Source organism: Oncorhynchus clarkii, chromosome 20, assembly GCF_045791955.1.
Source record: "Oncorhynchus clarkii lewisi isolate Uvic-CL-2024 chromosome 20, UVic_Ocla_1.0, whole genome shotgun sequence".
NCBI lineage: Eukaryota > Metazoa > Chordata > Actinopteri > Salmoniformes > Salmonidae > Oncorhynchus > Oncorhynchus clarkii.
This window is the reverse complement of record NC_092166.1, coordinates 6,490,721-6,512,268: the sequence shown is the minus strand read 5'-3', so window position 1 is coordinate 6,512,268 and position 21,548 is coordinate 6,490,721. Positions and strand designations below refer to the sequence as shown.

At 42.1% G+C, this 21,548-nt stretch overlaps 1 protein-coding gene across 1 annotated transcript in view; it reads right to left on the bottom strand.

The window, feature by feature from the left end:
- LOC139376607 (uncharacterized) overlaps positions 1 to 20,263 on the bottom strand; it is a 44,430-nt gene extending 24,167 nt beyond the window's left edge. Inside the window, exon 1 of the mRNA XM_071119383.1 lies at positions 20,187 to 20,263. Within this exon, the coding sequence (XP_070975484.1) occupies positions 20,187 to 20,263 (77 nt within the window). The remainder of the gene's footprint in view (positions 1 to 20,186) is intronic.
- Positions 20,264 to 21,548: the final 1,285 nt, after the last annotated feature.

Genomic DNA, 21,548 nt, shown 5'->3' with positions numbered 1-21,548 from the left:
GTGGAATCATTCCACGGAGCGCGTTTCTTCACAAAACTGGACCTCAGGAGCGCGTATAATCTGGTGCGTATTCGGGGAGGAGACGAGTGGAAAACAGCGTTTAGTACCACATCAGGCCACTATGAGTACCTCGTCATGCCGTATGGGTTGAAAAATGCTCCAGCCGTCTTTCAATCCTTTGTAGATGAGATTCTCAGGGACTTGCACGGGCAGGGTGTGGTAGTCTATATTGATGACATCTTGATTTATTCTGCCACACGCGCCGCGCATGTTTCCCTGGTGCGCAAGGTTCTTGGGCGACTGCTGGAGCATGACCTATACGTCAAGGCTGAGAAATGTGTGTTTTCCAAACCAGCCGTTTCCTTCTTGGGTTATCGCATTTCCAGCTCGGGGATGATGATGGAGTGTGACCGCGTTAACGCCGTGCGTAATTGGCCGACTCCGACCACGGTAAAGGAGGTGCAGCGGTTTTTAGGGTTTGCCAATTACTACCGGAGGTTTATCCGGGGTTTTGGCCAAGTAGCGGCGCCCATTACCTCACTGCTGAAGGGAGGGCCGGTGCGTTTGCGGTGGTCAGCAGAGGCTGATGGAGCCTTCAACCAGTTGAAGGCACTGTTCACTGGGGCTCCCGTGTTGGCGCATCCGGACCCTTCGTTAGCATTCATAGTGGAGGTGGATGCGTCCGAGGCTGGGGTTGGAGCCGTGCTGTCTCAGCGCTCGGGTACGCCACCGAAGCTCCGTCCCTGCGCTTTCTTTTCTAAGAAGCTGGGTCCGGCAGAGCGGAACTATGATGTGGGGGACCGGGAGTTACTAGCTATGGTAAAGGCCCTGAAGGTGTGGAGACACTGGCTAGAGGGGGCTAAACACCCTTTTCTCATCTGGACTGATCACCGTAATCTGGAGTATATTCGTGCAGCGAGGAGACTGAATCCGCGCCAGGCTAGGTGGGCCATGTTCTTTACACGTTTTAGATTTACGATCTCTTACAGACCAGGTTCCCTCAACACTAAGGCCGACGCGCTGTCCCGTCTCTATGACACCGAGGACCGGTCTATCGAACCCACTCCCATCCTTCCTGCTTCTCGGCTGGTGGCCCCAGTGGTATGGGAGGTGGACGCGGACATCGAGCGGGCGTTGAGGGTTGAACCTGCGCCTGCACAGTGTCCGACTGGCAGAAGTTACGTACCGCTTGGTGTTCGTGATAAGTTGATTCGGTGGGCTCACACACTACCGTCTGCGGGTCATCCGGGGATCGATAGGACAGTGCGGGGTCTTAGAGGGAAATACTGGTGGCCCACCTTAGCTAGGGATGTGAGGCTCTATGTCTCTTCCTGTTCGGTATGCGCCCAGAGTAAGGCTCCTAGGCACCTTCCTAGAGGGAAGTTACAGCCCCTCCCGATTCCACAACGGCCATGGTCCCATCTCTCGGTAGATTTCCTTACTGATCTTCCCCCTTCTCAGGGGAACACTACCGTTCTGGTCGTTGTGGATCGGTTCTCTAAGTCCTGCCGTCTCCTTCCATTGCCTGGTCTCCCTACGGCCCTACAGACTGCAGAGGCTCTTTTTACCCACGTCTTCCGGCACTATGGGGTCCCAGAGGATATCGTCTCCGATCGGGGTCCCCAGTTCACATCTCGGGTTTGGAAGGCGTTTATGGAGCGTCTGGGGATCTCGGTCAGCCTTACCTCTGGTTATCACCCCGAAAGTAATGGGCAGGTGGAGAGAGTAAACCAGGAAGTGGGCAGGTTTCTGAGGTCGTATTGCCAGGACCGGCCAGGAGAATGGGCAAGGTACGTCCCATGGGCAGAGTTAGCCCAGAATTCTCTTCGGCATTCGTCCACGAATATGTCGCCATTCGAATGTGTACTGGGTTACCAGCCGGTCCTGGCTCCGTGGCATCAGAGTCAGACCGAGGCTCCTGCGGTGGAGGAGTGGGTACAGCGCTCTAGAGAGACCTGGCGGGCAGTCCAGGATTCTCTCAGGCAGGCCAGTGAACGGCAGAAGAGAGACGCTGACCGCCACCGCAGTGAGGCCCCGGTGTTCGCACCAGGGGACAGGGTCTGGCTCTCGACCCGAAACCTGTCCCTCCGCCTGCCCTGCCGGAAGCTGGGGCCGCAGTGTGTGGGGCCATTTAAAGTCCTGAGGAGGATAAACGAGGTGTGTTATAGATTGCAACTTCCCTCTTATTATCGTATTAACCCCTCGTTTCATGTGTCTCTCCTCAGGCCGGTGGTAGCTGGTCCCCTACAAGACGGTGAGGTACCGGAGGTCCCTCCACCCCCTCTGGACATCGAGGGGTCCCCGGCGTACACAGTACGAGCTATTCTGGACTCGAGACGCCGGGTGAGGGGCCTGCAGTACCTCGTGGACTGGGAGGGGTACGGTCCGGAGGAGAGGTGCTGGGTACCGGGGAGGGACATTTTAGATCCTTCCCTCTTGAGGGATTTCCATCGCCTCCACCCGGATCGCCCTGCGCCTCGTCCTCCGGGTCGTCCTCGAGGCCGGGGTCGGCGCGCTGCGGGAGCCGCGCGTCAGGGGGGGGGTACTGTCACGAACCTCGCCGAGGATGGTGCCTCTTCCTGTTCGGGCGGTGCTCGACGGTCGTCGTCGCCGGCCTATTAGCTGCCATCGATTCCCTTTCCGTTTGTTTTGGGTTATTGGTTAATTGGGTACACCTGTTTTGTATTATGATTTGTTTGTAGGGTATTTAAGGGCACTAGGCCCGCTGGGTATTTGTGCGGGCTTGTTTTTGTTACTCTGTGTTTTGTTGGTGTGATTTATTATTGTATTTATTCTCCGGACTGTTTAGTCCTGTAGTTGTTTTGGACTAGCAACGTATTTACGCCCTGTGTGTTGGCGTGACTGTTTTTGTTGCGCTGGGGAATAAATCTGAGGAAAACGACTGAACCTGCTCTCTGCGCCTGATTCCACCCACCACACCTAGTAGATCGTAACAGATGAGTGTTGCCAAATCATTTGAAGTATATTTGCCTTTGCTAAAGCAACTTTAATCGTTCTAATGATCTTCTCTTTGTAGCTATGTTTATTTTTTATTTTATTTTACCTCAACCTGACACTAGCATCTTTTTTTGGTCATTCCGTTGTTTTTTTCTTCTGCCCCCCCCTCAATCGATGTCCTGCCCCCCCCTCAGAGTGGTCCGGGGAGAAGAGAGAAAAATCAACAGTGGTGAGCCCATGGGAGGAGCCTCCGGGAGGTCTGACTGATGGATTTTGTCTTCCCTGCCTCCGGTAATTTATGTCCCATTGCTTCATGTAATTATCTCACATAGAATGGTTGTAGTTTCCTCGCCGGGCCTCTCGCAAGTCGTCTATGGGAACTCGTGAAAAATCCCAAACCTTCCAACATAACAGCTTTGGACAAGGACATCCACAAGACAAGAGGACTTGGTTGGTCTCTTAGCGTCAGCATTAACTCAGAAAATCGATGGCCGGATGACTGTTAGAAAGGGGACAAACAGCTGGGAGTTTCAGAGTTTATAGATTTCGTCTGCAGCTACTTTGTTCCCATGTGGACACCAACAACCAAAACACGTTAAAGGTGCTACACATCAGATTTGTTGCATTGTAATTTCAGAATGTGTCCATAATATATCTGCCTCTAACAGTGGAATGTGTTTCACAGTATTACTTACCTGCCAGTGTTGTGATTATCTGCTTCTATTGATTTCTCCGGAGTGGCAGCAGGTCGACCAAAACCAGAAGACCACCAGATTCAAACAGCTGTAAAAATGTATATTTTTTTAGTAATTAAAAAATATATTTGACAGCGATTTCCAGAAATTACAATGCAAAATTGAGATAAAATCCTATGTGTAACATCTTTAACACAGACCATTTTAGGCAGGTTAATTCAGAACATTAATGCTGTATCAGAATAACACTACTGGTTAAAGGTGAAGAAATTGCTCCAACATTTCCTGGTTGCAAAAAAATTTAAATAGTTTATGTGACAAAACAAGCAAGTATAGTGTGGATAGAGAATCATAGTAGCATCTTATTCTGCTGTGAGATATCTTCTCCATAACCAAAAATATTATATTTTCATCTGTTTGAAGCTGGTGTACAAAACCAGAAGTAAAACACGCAAAAACTAAAGTTAAGAACGGGAAGCATAGAAATAACGCACATAGAACAGGTCTACCACTTCTTAGACTTGCTTTCAATGAGAGTGACAGATCTATATCTCACATTTCTATGTGGATTTTGTCAGGTCGCCCAAAAAGCTACATATTACAGATTTAATTCAGAACATTAATGCTCTATCTGAAACTGGTCCACTCACAGAGGCAAAACAACACTGCTGGTTAATTCAGAACATTAATGCTCTATCGGAAACTGGTTCCACTCACAGAGGCAAAACAACACTGCTGGTTAATTCAGAACATTAATGCTCTATCTGAAACTGGTCCACTCACAGAGGCAAAAGAACACTGCTGGTTAATTCAGAACATTAATAGGGATCGGACACTTTTTTTTCAATTTTTGCCAAAAATGACACCCAAATCTAACTGCCTGTAGCTCAGGACCTGAAGCAAGGATATGCATATTCTTGGTACCATTTGAAAGGAAACACTTTGAAGTTTGCGGAAATGTGAAATGAATGTAGGAGAATATAACACATTAGATATGGTAAAAGATAATACAAACAAAAAAACGTGTTTTCTATTATTTTTCTTCCATCTTTGAAATGAAAGAGAAAGGCCATACGTTGAGATAGGATCCTAGGTGTAATTTAGATGTTGTCCACATAATGGCAGCAGTGTGTGTGCACAGTTTCAGACTAATCCATTAAATATTTACATCACTACACAATGTTTTGTATCAAGCGTGCCAGGAGTTTGCCCAAATGTGCCAAATTGGTCAATTTATACATTTTCAAGTACATAACTATAGAGCACATGCAAAAATGCTATGGTAATAAAACATTTAACTTCACAAACTCCGAGGAATGTCATTTTTATTTATCTGTTATTTTACCAGGTAAGTTGACTGAGAACACATCTCCTTTACAGCAACAACTTGGGGAATAGTTACAGGGGAGAGATGAAAGAGCCAATTGTAAACTGAGGATTATTAGGTGACCGGGACGGTTTGAGGGACAGATTAGGAATTTAGCCAGGACACCGGGGTTAACACCCCTACTCTTACGATAAGTGCCATGGGATCTTTAATGACCTCAGAGAGTCAGGACACCTGTTTAACATCCCATCTGAAAGACAGCACCCTACACAGGGCAGTGTCCCCAATCACTGCCCTGGGGCATGGGGATACTTTTTAGACTAGTGGAAAGAATGCCTCCCACACCACTTCCAGCAGCATCTGGTCTCCCATCCAGGGACTGACCAGGACCAACCCTGCTTAGCTTCAGAAGCAAGCCAGCAGTGGTATGCCGGGTGGTGCATGATGGATCAATAAATTCCCTACAGAAAATACACTAACCTTCACACATCTAGATGGGAGGGCGGGATGGGTTGGGAGCCAGAGACAACAGTGGGGTCAAACTGTAGAACCCAATTCCTACATTTTAATATAAAAATGGATTTTGTTTTTCAAACAAAATTACACTACATTTGATCTTTGGGACACTCAGGATGACAAATCAGAGCAAGATTACTGAATTGATGTACATTATTTGCCTTCAGAGGTACATGTATCAAACCAGTTGCCAAACCAGTGTTTCATTGTTGTACACCTCAAACAATAGCATGGTATTATTTCACTGTAATAGCTGTAATAGAATTTAAGCTTTCTGCCCATATATAACATGTCTATGTCCCGGAAAGTTGGCTATTGTTTACAACATTTCTAGTCACATTAGCGCATATTGAGCAACAACTGTCTCGGTTAACGCTGTATCGGAAGCTGGTCTTTTAACAGAGGCAAAACAACACTGCTGGTTAACATTTGGGCTGCTTACATGGTTTGGAATTAAAATAACAATTTGGACAATTCCAAGACTGTCTTGAACAGAACAACCTACAGTATTTTCAGTGCAGTTAAAATAAATGTATGGTAATACCAACTGCCCTTGTAGCTTAAACTTCTTGGCGCACCCATCCCGTTAGTGGGACAATTTTCGTCAACATCCGCTGAATTGCATATAAAATATTTAATTTTCATGAAATCACTAGTGCAATGTAGCAAAACACAGCTTAGCTTGTTGTTAATCCACCTAGCATGTCAGATTTCAAAAAATATTTTGAGCAAAAGCTATCCAAGCATTTATGTTATCTCTCTCAGTAGACAAAACATTACAAACAGCTAGCAGCAAAGTAGATTGGTCACGAAAGTAAGAGAAGCAAAAAAAATGAATTGCTTACCTTTGATGATCTTCGGATGTTTGCACTCACGAGACACCCAGTTACACAATGTTAAATGTTCCTTAGTTCGATAAAGATCATTTTTATATCCCAAAACCTCCATTTGGTTGGGGTGTTTTGTTCAAAAATCCACAGGCTTGTGCAGGTCATGACGGGCAGACCAAAATTCCAAATAGTATCCGTAAAGTTCATAGAAACATGTCAAACGATTTTTATAATCAATCCTCAGGTTGTTTTTACAATAAATAATCAATAATATTTCAACCGGACCGTAGCTTTTTCAATAGGAGAGAGAGAGAGAAAATGTCTGCTCCAAGCTGTTGCTCATGCAAAACTCTGCTGGCACCCAACCATCCACTGACGCAATCGCTCATTTTTCAGAATAAAAGCCTGAAACTACGTCTAAAGACTGTTCACACCATCTGGAAGCCATAGAGAAAGGAATCTGGTTGATATCCCTTTAAATGGAAGGAAGACATGCAATGGAACAGGGAGATTCGCTTCTCTTAGGCACTTCCTTGTTGGATTTTCTTCAGGTTTTCGCCTGCAATATCAGTTCTGTTATACTCACAGACAATATTTTGACCGTTTTGGAAACTTTAGAGTGTTTTCTATCCTAATCTGCTTATTCTAGATTCTGGGCCTGAGAAATAGGCAATTTCATTTGGGTACGTTTTTCATCCAAACATCAAAATACTGCCCCTACACTCAACAGGTTAAAACTTGGCTTTGCTCTTGGTAGTGCACAAGAAGGCTGACGTTTTGGTGGATTGATTGTTTCAGAAATCCTTTGAAACACAGAAATATGCAAGCGTATTTACTCCTGAGCTGTGCAAGCACTGAAATCAAATGTTTAGGTCGGATTAGCATTTTCACATGGCCAAATCAAATCACATATTGATTTTGGTGCTGTACCACCTTTATTCCTTTATAGTACACACTCCTTTTGTCAGGGCTCTCATTTGGGGACACACACACTGGGTCCTATTGAATTGAATTCCTGCCATGAGTTTCTGGGGCCTCTCGTTGTGTAGATATGGGCTAGAGTGGACAATGACACATTCTAAACCATTCAGGGACCAAAGGGTTGGAAAAAAAGTGAACACAATTATGTAGTCTTTGACAAAACCCAACATATGTTTAGATGGAATCGAGAAAATAGGAGGATAAATAACCAGTGTAGACTTTCGGAAGAGGGAAGGTAGTTGTCTGTCGCAGGGAAAATTAATGACTGATTTGGATGCTTGGAGGAGAAACGTGCTTCGCTATTCTATCACGTGATTGGTTACAGGGCGTAACAATACATCAAGACCATCTATAAGACCCGCGCTCATACACCCCTTGATAAACACACACACTGGTTAGCGCTTGATTTGTGAGATGAAACTCCTGTCAAAAAACATCTATTGGTCAAGTCCTGGGCACGTCAACCTTGATACAATATTCCCTATTCTGCTAGTTCTTTCACAGGGAAGAGACATTCGACTAGGAGTTAATTTATCAAGGAGTTACTTTATCTTTTAAGCTCCGGTCATGAAGTACAACATAAAAGTACCCAATGTTAAAACCACTGGAATTAAATTATTGCAGATATCGTGGATTTGTGCAGCAGTGGGCCTCGGATAGAGGGAGTTGACACTAATTATTTTTCAGTGCTGAGTGATTAACTGAAATGTTAGTTATTTTTCAGTTATTAAAGACAGAATTGATCAATATCTATTTAAATATTGGAATCCCATTTGTTTTTTCTTTCGTTTAAAAAAACAAACATATTATTTAGCTCAATGAGCATATTGCGCAGTTTCTCTTGAGATAAACCCAATCAAGCCCAAACTGAAACTTTGTGCTGTTGGCTATACATAGTGGTAAGTAGACCTAATGTACTTTTTCTCTAACTAACGTAGGTCTGCCTAACTAGCGAAGTTGTCCTTATTATCTCCTTTTCAACATTGTATTTAAGAGTGTTTAATCACGATAGCTGCTGACTGACATAATAGGCTACATTGATTGATGGACCACGTCAAATTGGCTAGCTAGCTAACAGGTCACGTCAATATGTGTTTCAGGTAACTAGGCGTATGTTGCACGTCACTACTTCACAGGAGAAACATTTGAATGTAAACAGAAATGCCTTCTGGAAAATGTGACATTTTATGTGCCTTAATAAAAAACATATATGCCATCTGTAAATATGAATAAAATTGTTAAATTACATACCTACTTGGTTTAGCCACAGAAAAAGACAGGAACCTAGCCATGATTGGCTGAGATAATGGATGGGCTGGGCATGCCAATAGATAAGTTCAGATAGAATGGCAGACCAATCTATAACGTGAGCTCGGGGTGTGTAGGTAATCCTTTCTAACATATATTTTTTGAATGATATCATGAAGAACTGCAAAAAACGGATTACATCTTCAAACTAAGGGCAACCATGGCATCTGTGACAGAAACTGAGAAGCATGTATATGGGTAAGAGAGTCTAGTTAGCTACATTTTCAGATATTATACGTTTCTAATTTAGTCAGAAAGTCGTTTTCATTTCAAGTTAAAGCGTACTGTTAGCTAGCCAGCCAACAGTAGCTGGCTTGCTCGCTAGCTAATGTTACGTGTATGATCTGTGTAGAAACATTTGTATCTCAGAGCCATTTGCATTGATATTTATAGCCGAATGTTAGCTAGCTAGCTAACATTGAACCTAGTTGGTTAGCTTTAGCTACCTGTAAATTCATGCAGGGTAGTAATGTTATGAGTTGGGATTATGGTTAAATGTTTAGCTAGCTACAAAATTGTAGACCTGCACCAGGCTGGGAAGACTGAATCTGCAATAGGTAAGCAGCATGGTTTGAAAAAATCAATTGTGGGAGAAATTATTAGGAAATGGAAGACATACAAGACCACTGATAATCTCACTCGATCTGGGGCTCCACACAAGATCTCACCCTGTGGGGTCAAAATGATCACAAGAACGGTGAGCAAAAATCCCAGAACCACTTGGGGACCTAGTGAATGACCTGCAGAGAGCTGGGACCAAAGTAATAAAGCATACCATCAGTAACACACTACGCCGCCAGGGACTCAAATTCTGCAGTGCCAGACGTGTCCCCCTGCTTAAGCCAGTACATGTCCAAGCCCGTCTGAAGTTTGCTAGAGAGCATTTGAATGATCCAGAAGAAGATTGGGAGAATGTCATATGGTCAGATGAAACCAAAATATAACTTTTTTGTAAAAACTCAACTCGTCGTGTTTGGAGGACAAAGAATGCTGAGTTGCATCCAAAGAACACCATACCTACTGTGAAGCATGGAAAGGGACCAGGACGACTGATCCGTGTAAAGGAAAGAATGAATGGGGCCATGTATCGTGAGATTTTGAGTGAAAACCTCCTTCCATCAGCAAGGGCATTGAAGATGAAACGTGGCTGGGTCTTTCAGCATGACAATGATCCCAAACACACCGCCCGGGCAACGAAGGAGTGGCTTCGTAAGAAGCATTTCAAGGTCCTGGAGTGGCCTAGCCAGTCGCCAGATATCAATCCCATAGAAAATCTTTGGAGGGAGTTGAAAGTCCGTGTTGCCCAGCAACAGCCCCAAAATATCACTGCTCTAGAGGAGATCTGCATGGAGGAATGGGCCAAAATACAGGCAACAGTGTGTGAAAACCTTGTGAAGATTTACAGAATACGTTTGACCTCTGTCATTGCCAACAAAGGGCATATAACAAAGTATTGAGATAAACTTTTGTTATTCACCAAATACTTATTTTCCACCATAATTTGCAAATAAATTCATAAAAAATCCCACAATGTGATTTTCTGGATTTTTTTTCCTCATTTTATCTGTCATAGTTGAAGTGTACATATGATGAAAATCACTTTTTAAGTGGGAGAACTTGCACAATTGGTGACTGACTAAATACTATTTTGCCCCACTGTATACTGAACAAAAATATAAGTGCAACATATAACGATTTCAACGGTTTTACTGAGTTACAATTCATATAAGGAAATCAGTCAATTGATTCAATCTCCCCACTCCATTGCAAACAGGAGTGGGGAGATTTAATCAATTGACTGATTTCCTTATATGAATTGTAACTCAGTAAAACCGTTGAAATCGTTGCATGTTGCACTTATATTTTTGCAGCCTAGTGGTTAGTGTTGGACTAGTAACTGGAAGGTTGCAAGTTCAAATCCCCGAGCTGACAAGGTACAAATCTGTCGTTCTGCCCCTGAACAGGCAGTTAACCCACTGTTCCTAGGCCGTCATTGAAAACAAGAATTTGTTCTTAACTGAAATGTACATTACTGTAAGTATTCAGAACCTTTACTCAGTACTTTATTGAAGCACCTTTGGCAGTGATTACAGCCTTGAGTCTTCTTGGGTATGATGCTACAAGCTTGGCACACCTGTATTTGGGAGTTTCTCCCATTCTTCTCTGCAGGATCTCTGCAGATCCTCTCAAGCACTGTCAGGTTGGATGGGGAGCTTCGCTGCACCGCTATTCTCAGGTCTCTCCAGAGATGTTCGATCGGATTCAAGTCCGAGCTCTGGCTGGGACATTCAGAGACTTGACCCAAATCCACCTCTGCGTTGTCTTGGCTGTGTGCTTAGGGTCGTCGTCCTGTTGGAAGTTGAACCTTCGCCCCCAATCTGAGGTCCTGAGCGTTCTGGAGAAGGTTTTCAAGAAGAATCTGTCTGTACTTTGAGCCGTTCATCTTTCCCTTGATCCTGACTAGTCTCCCAGTCCCTGCCGCTGATAAACATCCCCACAGGATGATGCTGCCACCACCATGCTTCACCCTAGAAATGGTGCCAGGTTTCCTCTAGACATGACGCTTGTTATTCAGGTCAAAGAGTTCAATCTTGATTTCATCAAACCAGAACATTTTGTTTCTCATGGTCGGAGAGGCTTTAGTTGCCTTTGGCAAACTCCAAGCGAGCATTCATGTTCCTTTTACTGAGGAGTGGCTTCCGCCTGGCCACTCTACCATAAAGTCCTGATTGGTGGAGTGCTGCAGAGATGGGCTAATCTCCAGAAAGACAACCATCTCCACAGAGGAACTCTGGAGCTCTGTCGAGTTCTTGGTCACCTCCCTGACCAAGGCCCTTCTCCCCCGATTGCTCAGTTAGGCCGGGCGGCCAGCTCTAGGATGAGTCTTGGTGGTTGCCACCTACTTACAGTTAAGAATGATGGAGGCCACTAAGTTCTTGAGGACCTTCAATGCTGCATACTTCTTTTGGCACCCTTCCGCAGAGCTGTGCCTCAACCTAATCCAGTCTCGGAGCCCTACGGACAGTTCCTTTAACCTCATGACTTGGTTTTTGCTCTGACATGCATTGTCAACTGTGGGACCTTATATAGACAGGTGTGTGCCTTTTCCAAATCATGCCCAATCAATTGAATTGACCACAGGGTGACTCCAATCAAATTGTAGAAACAAGGGTGATCAATGGAAACAGGATGCACCTGAGCTCAATTTCGAGTCTCATAGCAAAGTGTATGAATACTTATGTAAATAAGTTATTTGTGGTTTTGTTTTTTTATGAATTTGCAAAAAATGTCTATAAACCTGTTTCACTTTCTCAATATGGGGTATTGTGTGTAGACAGATGAGGAAAAAAGGCTGTAATGTAACAACATGTGGAAAAAGAGAAGGGGTCTGAATACTTCCCGAATGTACTGTATATATAAGATACCAGGTTCACAAATATGGACAATCACTCTCAGCAAAACACCTGTGTTTCAAATGCAACTGAGTGCTTCCAGGATATATTATAATGAATGAATCATTTAACATGCAGGCGTGGACGCCGCAGTCTAGCCATGCGGTATTATTACTCAGAATGCATTGTGGGAAAAAGAACATAGAAAGAAAAGTAAACACGGTTGACAGTCTGCTGTTGACTATTCTTCCTTGCGCTACCCTGCCACGTCTTGAGGCTTTATCGAATTTCTAAAGAAAGGCAGACAAAAATGCCATATTGGCATTGCCATAACAGCTGGCTACTTAATTGGAGAACTTAGCTGAACCCTATCTGTTACTGATGTACTCCCAACAGAAGCTGTCTAAATGAAGGCAGCATTCTATCAAGCTTTCACTGCTGGAGACCTTGGCCAGGTGAAACATAAACATTGTCCCTGCTCTGCAATTTTTTTACAATTATAATTAACCAGTGGTGTTGTTTTGCCTCTGTGAAAGGACCAGCATCTGATACAGTGTTAATGTTCTGAATTAACCAGCAGTGTTGTTTTGCTTCTGTTAAAGGATCAGCGTCAGATACAGTGTTAATGTTCTGAATTAAATCTCAAGAGTCTAAGCCTTGTCTAAGCTAACATATGGAAATCCCCCCCCACATTATCTAACGTAGGCTAATGTGATTAGCATGAGGTTGTAAGTAACAAGAGCATTTCCCAGGACATAAACATATCTGATATGGGCAGAAATCTTAAATTCTTGTTCATCTAACTGCACTGTCCAATTTTCAATCGCTATTTCAGTGAAAGAATACCATGCTATTGTTTGAGGAGCGTGGACAATTATGAACTTGAAAATGTATTAATAAACCAATTAGGCACATTTGGGCCGTCTTGATACAACATTTTGAAGAGATATACAAAGGTTCGTTGGATCAGTCTAAAACTTTGCACATTGCTGCCATCTAGTGGCCAAAATCAAAATGGTGACTGGGCTGGAATAATAGATTATGGCCTTTCTCTTTCCATTTCAAGTCTGATGGTACAAACAAAAAAACAAACATGTTTTTTGCTTTGTATTATCTTTAACCAGATCAAACGTGTTAAATTCTCCTAAATTAATTTCACATTTCCACAAACTTAAAAGTGCTTCCTTTAGGCCAACGGTTTGGACACCACAGATGTTTTTGTGAGAAGACTGATTTTCGGGTCTGACAAACACCGCTCTAGCTGTGCCACATTTCACCGCAGAAACAGAAGGGCGATATCTGCAGATGCGGTGGCTTGTAGATAGATATCTCTATCTTAAACAGACAGATTTTGATATCGATTTTTGTTTAATATGTTAATTAGATTTCTGCGGGGCATTAGAGCTTGCTGCCTATATACACAGACTTGGACTTGAACTCACTGGCCACTTAAATGGAACACTAGTCAACAAATCTTGCATTACTCATCTCGTATGTATATACTGTACTCTATACTATTCTATAATATATTTTTTTTAAATGAAATTATAGTCTAAGGGTTCAATTACCGTCTTTGGATACTATGTGATTAGAAAGGTTCAAATTGCATGTAAAGCATCACAGCATAGTTGGAAAAAAATAGGGTACATGGAAACCAAAAGAGTGTGGTCTACAGAGATAGATTGGCTGAGAGAAGCTGAGGGTTGGGAAGTATTCATCATACCCCAGACTTATTGCACATTTTGTTACAGCCTGAATTCACAATGGATTAAATTGATCTTTTTTTCACCCATCTACACACAATAACCAACAATGACAACGTGAAAACAGAAATATCTCATTTACATAAGTATTCAAATGCCTTTGCTTTGACACTCCATATTGATTTCAGGTGCATCCAATTCCCTTGGATCATCTTTGAGATGTCACTGCAACTTGATTGGAGTCCATCTGTGGCCAATTCAATTGTTTGGACATGATGGGGCGGCAGGGTAGCCTAGTGGTTAGAGCGTCGGACTAGTAACCGGAAGGTTGTGAGTTCAAACCCCCGAGCTGACAAGGTACAAATCTGTCGTTCTGCCCCTGAACAGGCAGTTAACCCACTGTTCCCAGGCCGTCATTGAAAATAAGAATTTGTTCTTAACTGACTTGCCTGGTTAAATAAAGGTAAAATAAAAAATAAAATAAAATAAAAATGTAGACAGAAACACACCTGTCTATATAAGGTCCCACCATTGACAGTGTATGTCAGAGCAAAAACCAAGCCATGAATGAATTCAAAGGAATTATCCGTAGAGCTTCAAGACACAATTGTGTTGAGGGACAGATCTGGGGAAGGGAACCAACAAATTTGCAAAAAGGCACGTGAAAGACAGCGAATATAAGGAAAACAATTCTGTGGTCTGATGGGACAAAGCGCAATGAATGCAAAGCACTATGTCTGGGTAAGACCAAGAACAGCTCATCGCCCGTCTAACGCCATCCCTACCTTGATCATGGTGATGGCAGAATCATGCTACAGTGCCTTGCAAAAGTATTCATCCCACTTGGAGTTTTTCGTATTTTTGTTGCATTACAACCTGTAATTTAAAATTATTTTTATTTGGATTTCATGTAATGGACACACACAAAATAGTCAATATTTGTATTCACCAATTTATCTTTTTTTTTTTTAACTGTTCAGGGGTGCGTGCATATGTTTTCACCCCCTTTGCTATGAAGCCCCTAAATAAGATCTGGTGAAACCAATTATCTTCAGAAGTCACATCATTTGTTAAATATTGTCCACCTGTGTGAGATCTAAGTGTCACATGATCTCATCTATATACACGTGTTGCCCCAGAGTCTGCAACACCACTAAGCAAGGGTCACCACCAAGCAAGCGGCACCATGAAGACCAAGGAGCTCTCCAAACAGGTCAGGGACAACGTTGTGGAGAAGTACAGATCAGGGTTGGGTTATGAAAAAAAATCCGAAACTTTGAACATCCCACCAGCACCAATAAATCCATTATTAAAAAATGAAAAGAATATGGCACCAAAACAAACTTGCCAAGAGAGGACCACCCACCAAAGCTCATGGACCGGGCAAGGAGGGCATTAATCAGATAGGTAACAAAGAGACCAAAGATAATTTATTTACAAAAGAGTGGCCAGAAAAAAGCTGCTTAAAGAAAAAAATAAGCAAATACGTTTGTTGTTTTCCTAAAGGCATATGGGAGACTCCCCAAACATAAGGAAGAAGGTACTCTGGTTAGATGAGACTTTCAGTCTTCAACAGATTTGAGACTGGGACGGAGGTTCACCTTCCAGCAGGACAATGACCCTACGCATACTGCTAAAGCAACACTTGAGTGGTTTAAGGGGAAACATGTACATTTCTTAGAATGGCCTAGTCAAAGCCCAGACCTCAATCCAATTGAGAATCTATGGTATGACTGGGTAAAGTAATGTATAGCAACCCCAGGTGTAAAATAGTAAATAGCAGCTACTTCTCAGAGTTTGAATTGTCAGTTAAACAAGGGTGTTTGCTGTAAACATATCAATTCATAATAGCCATCGAAGTGCTAGCTATTAAAATCAGATCCAATAACAACATTAGAGGATTGAAATCCAAGGCTTATGAAAAACAAAGGTGTCCATGTATACCGATGTCTCAAGTTTTATATTAAGTCTGCAGTCTAGATCCCTGCAATGTCTCATTGAAGATCTAGATAACTTTTCTGGACTCTATGGACTTAATCCTAAATATCATAAGTGTACAATATTACGTATTGGATCTTTAAAAAATACAACTTTTACATTACCCTGCAGTTTACCCATAAAATGGGCTGATTGTGAAGTAGACATACTTGGTATTCATATCACCAAAAATATAAATGAGCTCTCCACAATGAATTTCAATATGGAAAAAATGCCCTGATTAAATCATTAGTCAAATCTAAGTTTATTCACTTACTTATGGTGCTGCCTACTCCTGACCATTTATTTTTCAAATCATATGAGCAAAAAATATGTATCTTTATCAGGGACGTTAAACAGGACGAAACAAAGCGTACCTATCTATATAATGAATATGAATTGGGTGGTTTGAGATTGTTAAATCTAAAAGCACTGAACCTCTCTCTAAAATAGTCACTTATTCAAAAGTTTTACTTGAACCCTAAATGGTTCTCAAGTAGATTACTAAGAAAAGCTCATCCATTGTTTAAAAATTGCCTTTTTGCCTTTGTGCAGATTGCCATGTCTCATTTTCGATTAATTGAAAATTATACTTTTTTCAAAGTATCTACATTTTTTCAAACAAGCTAGCTACAAATTCAATTTCATTCCCCTGAAAAAATAGAACTAACATTACAACAGATATTATGGCTGAACTCAAATATGCTGGTTAATAAAATACCTGTATTTATGGGAAAGATGTTTGAAAATGGTATTTTGTTCTTAACAGAATATTGTAAATTGGAATGGTAGAGTTACTTCTTTCATGGAGTTATCAGAATTGTACGGGAAGGTCTGCTCAATCCAAGGTTACAACCAATTGATTACAGCATTCCCCCAAAAATGGAGGAGGCAGGTGGCAGTGGGAGGAGGTAGGGAACTGGTCTGTCTGCCCAATATAAAGGATCAAAACTGGCGGAGGAATAAAAAAAATAGGAAAATAGGAAAGTATACCAGTTTCATTTGAGGACCACGATGTTGACAGCTCTGTCATACAGATTGGAAAATAGTTGGGAAGAGATTTTCCTATGTATGAGTTGATATATAAAATGACAAAAGATTCAAGACTTTGTGCTTTCAGCTAAAATTATTATGGCGAATTCTTGCCACCAACAAAATTTTGAATATTTGGGGCATACAATCATCGAATGTCACACCCTGACCTTAGTTATCTTTGCTTTCTTTATTGTTTTGGTTAGGCCAGGGTGTGACGAGGGTGGTTTGTTTAGTTTCTGTATTGTCTAGTTTTTTTTGTATGTTTAGGGGTTTTGGTAGTCTAGGTGTTTATATGTCTATGGTTGCCTAAATTGGTTCTCAATCAGAGGCAGCTGTTCCTCGTTGTCTCTGATTGGGGACCCTATTTAGGTCTGCATTAGCCATATTAGCTTCACGGTTTGTTTTTGTTGTTTTGATAGTTTGTTCAGTGTTCTTTCTTTATTAAAGAAGAATGTACGCTTACCACGCTGTGCTTTGGTCTCCTCTTTATGATGACCGTGACATCGAAACTCTGCAGATTTTGTTGTGAAGATACAGAATCAATTGACAATTTATTTTAGTATTGCCTTCAGGTAGCCTGTTTCTGGTCTCAGGTTCAGGAATGGCTGAAAATGCATAAAATTGATCTAAAATTGACCTTAGAAATAGTATTGTTGGGAGATCTGGAGAGACCGGGTCAGTCAATTACTAATATACTAATACTTTTAGTAAAAGTATTTATCTTCAACTATCAATCTGTGGATTCTATTTGATTAGAGATTGAAATTGTGGTTTAACATCACAGCATAGTTGAAAGATATTAGGTGCGTAGAAAACCGAAGAGGCCGGCCAACAGAGATGTGAGGGAATGTCACGCCCTGGCCATAGAGAGGCTTTTATTCGTTGTCTCTGATTGGGAATCATACTTAGGCAGCCTTTTTTCCCACCTGTGTTTTATGGGTAGTTGTTTTCTGTATAGTTTATGCACCTTACAGAACTGTTTCGGTTTCCCTCTTGTTTATTTTGTTAGAGTGTTTTGTGATTAAATAAAATCATGAACACTTACCACGCTGCACTTTGGTCCGATCGTCATTACGGCGAGAGCCGTGACAGGGAAGCTGAGGGTTGGGATGTGGAATTGGAGACAAGTGGAAGTGGAGTTGCTGGATGGAGGATAAAATGATGGTCAAGGATAAAAGTAAAAACAATAATACATAACAAAAAGTATGTTTGAATGACACTGAGGGGTCAGTGTTTTAACAGCTAATGCCGGTTTGCCTGAGGCTGATGCCGTGCAGGTGTTTGTACACATGCACATACACGGACACACACACACACACACACACACACACACGTGCACATCTAATTTAATATCAGTGGAGAGAGTTACAATATGCTTTTTTGTACAGAACACTTATTTTGACAGCAGTGCCAGTTTATTTCAGCAGCCTCTCCAATACCTAAACAGTTTATTTCAGCAGCCTCTCCAATACCTAAACAGTTTATTTCAGCAGCCTCTCCAATACCTAAACTGTTTATTTCAGCAGCCTCTCCAATACCTAAACAGTTTATTTCAGCAGCCTCTCCAATACCTAAACAGTTTATTTCAGCAGCCTCTCCAATACCTAAACAGTTTATTTCAGCAGCCTCTCCAATACCTAAACAGTTTATTTTACTGTGTGGTTCGTTATGAAATGAAGGCTGTGATTTTTCCATGCCAGCTTTATTAAATACCATAGACACCTACTGTATCCACTGCCACAGCATCTCAGTTAATCTAGTAGGTCTAAGTGTATGCAAATATCTCTCGTCTAACAGAAAGGGAGTTCTTATTTAAATAACAACAACACTGTCATGTGTGGCAACACATCTGGTTTCTACTGACATCTGAGATAGCCTGGGAGCCGAAGGGAATCCAAATCAGTTTTGATTCCAGGCTAGTGTACAGTTGCATCCACTATCATATATTTAGAGTTTTGGGCCAACTTTTAGAATGTTAGTTCCTTTGAGCATTCAATTTGTCCATTCATGATGACAATTTGGAATCTTGTGCATGGTATTGTTTCAAATTCACAAACTTCTGTGAACTGCGATTGGTCAATATGGGGAGCTAACATGGTTACCATGGAATGTAGTGTCATGTAAATGCATCATAATGCTGAAACCTCAACGTCCTAACCCAAAATATGCTGAGTGTACAAAACATTAGGAACACCTTCCTAATATTGAGTTGCACTCCCTTTTGCCCTCAGAACAGCCTCACTTTGTCAGGGCATGGACTCGACAAGGTGTTGAAAGCATTCCACAGGAATGCTGGCCCATGTTGACTCCAATGCTTCTCACAGTTGTGTCAAGTTGGCTGGATGTCCTTTGGGTGGTGGACCATTCTTGGTATATACGGGAAACTGTTACTCAGTTCAAAGGTACTTAAATCTTTTGTCGTGCCCATTCACCCTCAATGGCACACATACACAATTCATGTCTCAAGGCATAAAAATCCTTCTAAAACATGCCTCCTCTCCTTCATCTACACTGATTGAAGTGGATTTAACAAGTGACATCAATAAGTGATCATAACTTTCACCTGCTCAGTCTATGTCATGCGGAGCTGGGGTCTCCTTGCCCACCGGCAGCCAAATCGAACGCTCTGCACCTTGAGACAATTTATTGATAACGACCTTGATGGAGACGAGATGATGACTTGGAATTAAATAATAGAGTTATTAAATAAAACACATGTAATATACACAACAACTGAAATATTTTATTAAAGTAAAGTAAATAAATTATGGTTAATGAGTGATGAGCAGTAATGGGCAGTCACTACCATCATGGGACGTTATTAATTGTTTTATGCTGTGTTGTTACAGCAATCAAACCACAAGGCATGGTGCATTTAATGAAAAATGTGTTTCCACTGCTTCAGAGTCCAATGGCAGCGAGCTTTACTCCACCCCAGTCGACGCATGGCATTGCGCATGGTGATCTTAGGCTTGTGTGCGGCTGCGCGGCCATGGAAGCCCATTCAAGAAGCTCCCAACAAATAGTTATTGTGCTGACGTTGCTTCCAGAGGCAGTTTTAAACTCGGTAGTGAGTGTTGCAAATGAGTCAGTATTCATAAAATCGAGACAAGAATCACCTACCACTGGTCAAAAACTGGTTGAATCAATAGTGTTTCCACGAAAACATGATTGGATTTGCAAAAAGTCATCAACTTCGGGTATTTTTTTTTGTTTGTATTTTTTTTAAATTGTATATTTTTCTATATTTAAATTATTATTATTTTTACCCCTTTTTCATGGTATCCAATTGGTAGTTACAGTCTTGTCACATTGCTGCAACTCTTGTACGGATTCGGGAGAGGTGAAGGTTGAGAGCCGTGTGTCCTCTAACAGAACCTAACCGCACTGCACTGCTTCTTGACACAATGCCCACTTAACCCGGAAGCCAGCTGCACCAATGTGTCGGAGGAAACACCACACACCTGGCAACCATGTCAGTGTGCACTGCGCCCAGCCCGCCACAGGCGTCGCTGGTGAGCGATTGGACAAGGCCATCCATGCCGGCCAAACCCTCCCTACAACGCTGGGCCAATTGTGCGTCGCCCCATGGGTCTCCCGGTTACAGCCAGCTGTGACAGAGCCTGAACTCAAACCCAGAATCTCTAGTGGCACAGCTAGCACTGCGATGCAGTGCCTTAGACCACTGCGCCAGTCGGGAGGCCCCATCAACGGAGGTTATTTAGTATAGTTTTCACACATCTTTTAACCTAAATCCAATGACATGGTGAAATGTTTTGGTTGATTTAAAAAAAAATCAAAACATGAACTCGGCTGACATGACATTGTCACTTCTCTATCTGAAATATCAATTAGTTTTGGTACTTCAGCATGGCAGAGAAAGGTACCTTTCAACACATTAAAGTGTCTAGCTACCTTATTATGTCTTTTTTGTTTTCAGGCACAAATACATATATACTGAACCAGAATATAAATGCAACGTGTAACGATTTCAACGGTTTTACTGAGTTACAATTCATATAAGGAAATCAGTCAATTGAAATAAATTAAAACCAAATCTATGGATTTGAGATGACTGGGCAGAGGCATAGCCATGGTTGGGCCTGGAAGGGCACAGGTCCAGACCATTAGAATCAGTTTTTCCCCACAAAGGGGCTTTATTACAGACAGAAATACTCCTCAGTTTCATCAGCTGTCCGTGTGGCTGGTCTCAGACAATCCCGCTGGTGAAGAATCCGGATGTGGAGGTCCTGGGCTGGCGTGGTTACACGTGGTCTTCGGTTTAAATGCCAAATTCTCAAAACGACGTTGAGCTCGGCTTATGGTAGAGAAATTAACATGACATTATCTGGCAACAGCTCTGGTGGACATTTCTGCAGTCAGCATACCAATTCCACGTTTCCTCAAAACGTGAGACATCTGTGGCATTGTCTTATGTGACAAAACTGCACATTTTAGAGTGGCCTTTTATTGTCCCCAGCACAAGGTTCACCTGTGTAGTGATCATGCTGTTTAATCAGCTTCTTGATATGCCACACCTGTCAGGTGGATGGATTATCTTAGTAAAGGAGAAATGCTCACTAACATGGATGTAAACAAATGTGTGCAGAAAGAAAGAAAGAAAGATGCTTTTTGTGCCTATGGAACATTTCTGTGATCTTTTATTTTGTCTCATGAAAAATGGGACCAACACTTCACATGTTGCATTTATATTTTTGTTCAGTAAATATGGACACTCACTCTCAGCAAACCAACTGTGTGTCAAATGCAGCTGACACAAGTGTTTCCAGACGAAATTATACTCCGTGTTTCCAGAAGATATTATA